Raw genomic sequence first — 8,413 nt, 5'->3', positions numbered from 1 at the left:
AAGAGAAAACTTGATCGAAGATTGCAGCAAACTGCCAAACTTGATCAACTGCCAAACATTCAAGCTCACCTTCAGACACAATGTACGACAGTTTCAACTTGCACCATCCGTCGCCAACTCAATGAAAGGAGGTTATATGGTAGGAGACCCAGAAGGACCCCACTGCTGAGAGGGAGACAAGAGAAAGCCCAATTGGAGTTTGCCAAAACACACCTGAACAAGCCAAAATCCTTCTGGTAAAATGTTATGTGGACAGATGAGACCAAATTGGAGCTTTTTCGTCAAGCACATCATCTCTGTGTTTACAGAAAACAAAATGAAGTTTTTAAACAAGAACACCTTCCCTACAATCAAACATGGAGGAGGTTCAGTGATGTTTTGGGGGTTTCTGTGCTTCCTCTGGCACTGGATGCCTTGAATGTGTGCATGGCATCATGAAATCAGGAGATTACCCAGTAATTTTGGAGTGCAATGTTCAACCCAGTGTCAGAAAGCTGGGTCTCCGTCGAATGTTATGAGTCTTTCAGCAGGATAATGACCCCAAAGCCAACACTTCAAAAAGCACCCAGGAATTATTCAAGACAGAACACTGGACTTTTCTGAAGTGGCCATCAATGAGTCCAGATATAAATCCTTTTGAAAACCTGTGGGGAGATCTGAAAACAGCAGTTGGGAGAAGGCACCCCTCAAATCTGGGAGAACTGGAGCAGTTTGCACAAGAAGAGTGGACCAAACTACAAGTCGAGGTGTAGGAAGCTCATTCATGGCTACAGGAAGCATTTCACTGCAGTTATTTTGTCCAAAGGCTGTGCTACCAAATATTAAGTCGAGGGCGTTGATAATTTTGTCAATGCCATTTCTTTTCATTTTCTGATTTAAAAGGATACATTAAGTTCTAAATCATATATAATGGTTCTGTAATATTAACAGGGAAATAAAGAATTGTGCAGATGAAATACTTTTGTCAATTCCAACTAATTTTTCGTGAAAATTATGAGTTATTTGAAAAAAAAAAAGTGCAAAGGTGCCAATATTTTTGGCCACGACTGTGTGTGTGTGTGTGTGTGTGTGTGTGTGTGTGTGTGTGTGTGTGTGTGTGTGTGTGTGTGTGTGTGTGTGTGTGTGTGTGTGTGTGTGTGTGTGTGTGTGTGTGTGTGGTTACGTAAGGCTTCCTTCTTGGGACAATGGTGCAGTAACTGGGTCTATATTTTTCGTTGGCCAATTTCCCTTTTTCTTTCATTCATTCATAGATAAGCCTATTTGGAGTCTCAGACAAAGCAAAATCAACAACTGCAGTTCGCAAATCTGTCAGTCAGAACAAACGAAGTGTTAATTCCTCCCCAACACTCACACCGCATCACCAGCGATGGTACTTCCAGGGTCATGTGGGATGACGATTCAGATAAATTAGGAATGTAAATAGTTTCATAACAAATTTGTTATCAAATCGAGTTACAGTATTTAAAACAAGCTGCAGAATCATGATAAGTGCTGGCTCACAGCACATTACATTTTGCCGCAGTTCAGCACTCCTTAATAAACATGAACACCTGAAACATTGTAATACAAGCACTCAATGTTTGTCCACCAAGCTTTCCAGCCTCGAGCAGCTTTCTCAGTTTTCTCAACACAAGATTAATCTTCGTACAAATACAGGACAATATTCGTATTTCCCAGGTGCTTTGATCGCTCAATCAAGCAGCACCACAGTGACAACTTCTCCACTCCGGATTCGCCCCGCAGCAGTTCAAATACTTGATAAGAGATTTCTCAATTGCAGATTTGCCACACAACTCACCAGAAAGCCCCATCAGGGTTCGGGAGTACCCCATCACTCCTCCATTCACTACGAATAACAAAATATTTGCCATCACCAGTGACACTTATCCAAGGGTCAGAGTACGCAAGGCTGAAGTCACGGGTGAATTGCTGCCACAGATTGTCCTGCACCAAACCGCAACAGTCGCATCACCTTCTGAAAATCAACACAACTCTCGTTGAATGGAAGATAGGCAACAATTCTGCCGTAATCAGAGGACCAAACATACTCTTGCACATTGCAGAACATTCAAAGCAAAAACATTGCAATCCAGACTCATCCTTAACCAATGCAAAATATTATCAGATGTGCTCTGTCAACCAACCATTCAGCAAAGGAGTGTCAAGTAAAATTACATTGTGGACCCAGGAAGAAAATGCAACAGTTATAACTATAGTATACGAGAGTTGTACTCTCACATACAACAGTAGTCTGCAAAAAATTACTGCAGAAAAGGAATGTATTTTTGCCTGGGGCATGTTCTCAGTGCAACAGCCTCTGTCATTGCTCGCACTTCATGAGGCCAGTTGTGCTACCCTCGACAGGCCAACAGAGAGGCAATTTATTTGGGACTCTTCGAACCCTGAGAGAGTGTCGGATGAGCTTCGAAAGCATGGTGAGGAGTGACCCATGGTGATTAACAGGTGAACGGACATTTGTGGTCGTGGTGGATCCAGAGGAAGGTCTTGTTCTAAAATCTGCCTTGTGAAGGTATTCATCGCTGGTAATTCTTAAAACTTTCTGAAAACTTATGCTGTGTTGGATGACCAGTCAAATGAGTCTCTGGGCCATCGCAAACTTTTTGACTTCTTCAACGTGCCAAATAATATAAGTCCCCTATAAACTCAAAACCTGCTCTGGAACTATGGCAGCCAGTTAGTGTTGGCATATTTGTCATGAAAAAAATATTGGTGTATTTTTTTTGTTAAAAACAAAAACTCACTTGATTTTGTTTGATGATATTATAATCCTGAAAAAAATAGGGTGGCATTTTTTGAGCATTCTAATGGCCTAAAATCCAAGATGGCCACCACCGTAGCAAAACGCCCTAAATCTGACACTAAAATTAACTTAATGTGGTTTAAATAACTTTTTTTCAGCATGAACTGCTTGGAACCACTCTCAACAAGACCCAAACCATTTTGTTTTGCTATCACCGCAAAATCTTCTGAGAAAACTGTCTCACTGTATAATAGGATAATGCATTGAGGATTTTCCGGGAAAGGCTTGGATGTGGTGGAGCTTAATTAATTAATCGTTAGATCATGCCATAATCACTCTGAATGAGTTTGGCTTGGAACTTGTATATGGAGGTGACTATAATAACAATAACTTTCACCTGACTACTAATCTTTTTATTTTGCACAATTTGAGACAGAGGCTGCCTTTTTATTTCAACATGGCGGCCGGAAAATTGACGTTCGAATCCAGTGATCGGCAGCAGTTTGTGAGCTTTATGTTAAGGTTCCACTTGTCCATTTTATGGTGTACTAACATATTATTTTCTTCTTTTGCAGGCTGCACGTACACACAGCAACCATAACCCATGATAACATAGCTCAGAGACCTTGGATTAACCAAAATGGCAGAGTCTTTATCTAACAAGAAGTCAAAAACGGTGGATTTTGAACTATGCTTTATTTACCAGTTGAGCAGCAAGCAAACAGATTATACAAACTATGTGCTTCGTCCTTCTTTGCCTTCAGTAGAGAAAGTAATTACAACAATGATGTTGGATGTTCAAATGGGGAAACAGAACTCTCTGCATTAAAGAATCGCATAAAAGGTTTGTCTGCCCATGAACTTGTACAGAATGGTGTTTCATGCCACAAGACATGTAAAAGGATCTCACAAATAAAACATGCATTGAACGAGCCAAGACCAGATATGAGAAAGGACAAGCGACAGGCAGCGTCAGTGATGTGAAACAGAAGACAATAGGACGACCGCCAAAATCTGATGCTGCATCTACAAGTAGTTCCACATCACAGCGATCTCACAGGCTTTCGACAAGTCAGGCTTTCGACAAGGATATGTGTGTCATTTGTCAGGAAGACAAAGCAGACAAATTGCACGACGTCTCAACTGAAAACATGGGAGCTCAGCTCAAAGCCATTGGTCAACAAACACAGAAAACTTTTCAAAGTCAGACTGAGAAATGTTGTAGGCTCACCTGATCTTCTTCGAGCAGTTGCTGAGGACATGAAGTATCACCTTCTGTGCTTAGGCCATGCAAAACGAGACATAGAAAAAGCTAACAGATCTCCAAAACAGCATATTCATTTTGCACAGTTCGTGTCTGACCTGGAGATGCTCGACATGGTGGAAACTGAAATGAATGACACATCTAACAGTTCAGCTTTGAATATGAACGACATTGAACAATCATATGTTGGTTTGCTAGAAGCCAATGGGTTCCCTTTACTCGACAATCCGCGATACAAACCATCCTTAAAGCAACTGATTTTGGACAACATCGCTGATGTGCACTTCACCAGGCCTCCAGACAAAACCAAATCTGAGCAAGTACTTTCTGCAGAAGCCAAGGAAACCCTGTTATCTGGTGCGTTGGCCACCGATATAAAAGACCGAAGAGAAGTTGTGAAAGTCCTTCTGAAAGCAGCTAAAATGCTGAGAAGAGACATTACAAGCGCAACCCGTGGAAATTCGAAGGAACATTTGATAATTAATTAAGAACCACCTGCTTTGCTTCAACTCTTCTGCAAGCATGCTATCCAAGGTTTACATCAGGTTAAAACAATCAGCAGGGCCGAATCTATGAACCAAAGTGCATCTGTCCTGGCACAACATTTCGTATGTACATGTAAGTCTTATCGGAAGGTCACCTATGAAACAAAACATGAAGAAGTCGCTTTCAAACACCACACTGAGACTCCCCTTACAAAGGCTTAGCTCTGGATGTGCACAAAAACACCAGGTCCAAGGCCCTTGTGGAGACATTAGGCAAACGAGCCCTCACCGTCCCGTACAACAAGGTAATGGAAATAGAGACTGCAGTAGCAAATGTTGTTCTTGAAAGGATGAAATCCGTGGGAGGAATTTATCAGCCACCTTTGTTGGTTAATGACATGTTTGCTTGGTTTGCACCGGACGACATAGATTTTCTCGAATCCATGCCTTGTGGCATGAACACACTCCGTGGCACTGCCACCGCTGTATACCAGACTGCATCTGACAAATCCCAAGCAACACCACTTGATATCACTTACGGGAAAGGGCAGGCTGAAGAGGAACATTTCTGTGCGGAGCATATACAACAACTTCGGACCAAAGCGCGCTTCTGCACTGTTAGGTTTTCATGCTCTGACAGGTTCCGATATGTCTGGTAGGTTTTCTGGCAGAACCAAAGACTCGTGCTTCAAGGCATTTATGTCTTGTGACGATGAGATCCTGGATGCACGAGCAATGCTCGGGAATGACATCGATCTGCCCACTGATGTATGCTCTCAGTTGGAACGCTTTGTCTGTATTTTGTATCGATCCAAAATCTACACAAAAGTGAATAAGCTCCATTGGTTCCTCTACTCAAATCGTGCAGCCGAAGGAGAAAACCTCCCACCAACTTCTGGTTCACTGGACTTACACATTAGTCAGGCACATTACATATCTATGATTTGAAGAAAAGCTTGTGAAACTCACCCGTGCCTTCCAGCACCAACTGCATTTGGTTGGACATTTGATGCAGGTTCAAGTTACTTCTCTCCAATTCGCTGTTTGAATCCACCAGCTCCTGAAGCAGGATTGCACCTCATAAAAAAGTGCGGGTGCAAACGTGGATGCGAAGGAAGGTGCAGCTGTCGCAAGAACAATATCCCATGTACAGAAGTTTGTGGATGCTGGGTTTTCAGCTGCAACAACAAAACTGTCCAACCAGGGATAAATGAAGACTGTGAAGATTGAGGTGTTACTTTCTATGACATTCACAAAATAATAATTCACTTGATATCCATTGTTAAAACTACTAAATGAAAGCCAGGCCTTTAATCAGAATGACTTTTTGCATCTTCCGTTGTTTAAACGATTTAAGAGATTGAACACTGTATTGAACAGTAATTCAAGTATTTACTTTTATTTAGATCTGTTTGTTGGTTTGTTAATTATGTATTCTTTGTGAAAAATACATGTCTTTAAATAGGTAGATACTTGGTTTGTAATTACAAAATCCTGTTGGCTTGGTAATGCATGCAAAGGGAGAAGGTATAGCTTACATTGCGGGTGCGCAGTGGCCATTTTGGAATTTGGCATGTAGATCATACATATAACATAAATTTGATGATTCCATTAGATTCCTGGTCTCAGAAAACATATATTTAGACACTTCATTTGTAATTGTATCACATGTATTTGCGAAGATATCGCATTATTAGTGTTCGGCGGCCATTTTGGACGCCATCTTGGATTTCATACCCTGAGAATGTTCAGAAAAAATGCCACCCTAATTTTTTTTTAAGCTTATGATACCTTCTCACAAAATCAAGTGAGTTTTTGCTTTTAACAAAAAAAAATACACGAAATTGCAAATATGCCTACACCAAGTGGAAGGTGTCAGGAATCGAGTCATCATATCTTTCAATGGAACAATCCATTTGCTGCTCCCGGAGCTAACTGAGAGTAATGCTATTCCTTTGTAATTCCTCCAAGATTCCAACTATTTGACAATGTTTCGAGCCAGTGTGGCTCCACTGGTTCCCGTGTTCATGTAATTCTCTTTGCTCAATCAATTGCTTTAGTGGTTTATCTGAAAACCAGGCGAGAAGTGTGATGTAACCAGGTTTGAATGTTAAATGCATATTTATCCTCCGCCCATGTCTTGCCTCATGCATATTTATGCTCCGCCCATGTCTTGCCTCATGCACATTAATGTACAAGTCAACATCAACTTCTGAGACGCACAGTTATCTGTGATGTAAATAGCGAAGTGAACAAAGGCTGCACCTCCAGCAGGTCTTGTTACATACCAGAGGAGATGAATAATTTAATCTTCATGTTAAAATCAAAAATAAATGTTTCCATAAAAGTGTTGAAAAGCTTGACATTAGCCATTGAACAAAGTTGCTGCACAACACAAAAGTTGTCACTCTATACTCATCCAAATTAAAGGATACATTCTCACTCCACCACCACAACCACAATTTTTGTGGATTGGCATTCATCTCAGTAGTCACCTTTTTAAGGCAAGAGAAGTAGAAATCCACCAATCATCAGAATAGTGGCTTATTTTAAATGGAAATGCTTAAGGCAGAATGGGAAGATGAATTGGAGACCAAAGTTGCTTCATTATCAGTGATTATTTTAGTTGCGAAAATGTAAGATGTTTCGTATTTACGATTACATAATGGTTGTGTGTCGCTGGATGTGAAATGTAAATAGAGAGCAGAGTAAAAAGGTGATAAATATCAGTGTTATAACGAGGAGAAAATGTGGAGAAATAAAAAGAACAGAAGATGTAAAAAGAGTACAAAAGGAGGGCTGGTTACCTTCAACATTCCATCTGGCTATTTTCTTCGAACCACGGGTGGTTCACAATCTCCTGCGAAACAACGGATGTGTTGGAATCAAATATAAATACGATCAGGAAACACCTCCACTCGTGAGCAATCACCAATTCATCCACACTAACAGGAGGTCAGGAACCCCAGCATGTGTGAATATTCTTGTTCATGATAATAAAACAGTTGAAAACAATGAAACCCTCACCTGCATAGTAAGTCTTTCTTGTGGAATTTTCCGAATCATCCCAGTCAGAAGGGAAACCAACGTGTCACTCGCAGAGGGTGGCGGACTGTATACGACAATGAAGTCATTCGTGTCGGGTAACATCTGTAAAGAAACAAAAATAAATGTATTTGTGATAGAATCTGAACCAATCATCACAATCAAAGACTTACATATACATGATGAGCAATATTCCAAGGAACCACACATTGATGCAAAAACTGACTTGACTCTAAACTAATAAAATACATTCTGATTAATAAAAAAGTTATGGCATACAACACAAAACTTGTTTTTTTTCACAGAAAAACAAACCCTCTCAATTACATAATTGGATATGAAGTCTTTGTGGGTTTACTCGGTCGAGGGTGAGCGATGCGAGGTCATTTATTCCTGATACGTGAAACATCCTGCAACCCATGCCTTCAGAAAACTGATGAATTGGAATGCTGGCCGCATTTTCCATTTACTTGTCATGTGACTTTGTATGAAACTAGCTTTTCCCATTGCACACATTTCCTCATTGGCGGTGGGATGGCTTTGAAGGCCATAACATACAAGTTGATGAATCTTTATTTTGTGTTAACAAAGGAGGTGTACAGAGCACACTGCACAAGCGCAACCACATCTACACGTACCACGAGAGATGGTTTGAGGCCAAAGTTTCGAGCCCGAACCAAAAAAAACAGGAAAATGCAGGAATCCCAAATTAATTCGCCACGATTTTCAAGGAATTCCTGGGAAACAAACCGGGAAGAAACACTAGTTTCGGCTCTGTTTGAAAGCTTTTCTCAGCGCAAGCTCGAGAAAACTAGGCTTGTACCATTTCCAATCTCAACCACATGCAACGTGCCAGGG

At 40.8% G+C, this 8,413-nt stretch overlaps 1 protein-coding gene and 1 pseudogene across 5 annotated transcripts in view; one reads left to right on the top strand and one right to left on the bottom strand.

Annotated features, from left to right (window-relative positions):
- Window positions 1–1,804: 1,804 nt before the first annotated feature.
- LOC147007490 (uncharacterized) overlaps window positions 1,805–8,413 on the bottom strand; it is a 55,230-nt gene continuing 48,621 nt past the window's right edge. For 3 of the 5 annotated variants that reach the window (XM_085867034.1, XM_085867033.1, XM_085867037.1), the window contains exons 16-19: window positions 7,538–7,660; window positions 7,318–7,370; window positions 5,480–5,702; window positions 1,805–1,944 (exon numbers count right to left, since the gene is read on the bottom strand). In XM_085867034.1, coding sequence (XP_085723160.1) covers window positions 7,320–7,370; window positions 7,538–7,660 — 174 coding nt within the window. In that variant the 3' untranslated portion in view covers window positions 1,805–1,944; window positions 5,480–5,702; window positions 7,318–7,319. Of the gene's footprint in view, window positions 1,976–5,479; window positions 5,703–7,317; window positions 7,371–7,537; window positions 7,661–8,413 lie in introns of all 5 variants that reach the window. The other 2 variants (XM_085867036.1, XM_085867035.1) reach the window with 2 other exon arrangements.
- Window positions 1,943–6,641, top strand: LOC147007491 (uncharacterized; annotated as a pseudogene).

This window comes from Eptatretus burgeri, unplaced genomic scaffold (assembly GCF_056783735.1).
Source record: "Eptatretus burgeri isolate ZD-2024b unplaced genomic scaffold, Ebu_testis_v1 Ebu_testis_scaffold_136, whole genome shotgun sequence".
Classification (NCBI taxonomy): Eukaryota; Metazoa; Chordata; class Myxini; order Myxiniformes; family Myxinidae; genus Eptatretus; species Eptatretus burgeri.
This window is presented reverse-complemented; position numbering and strand designations above follow the sequence as displayed.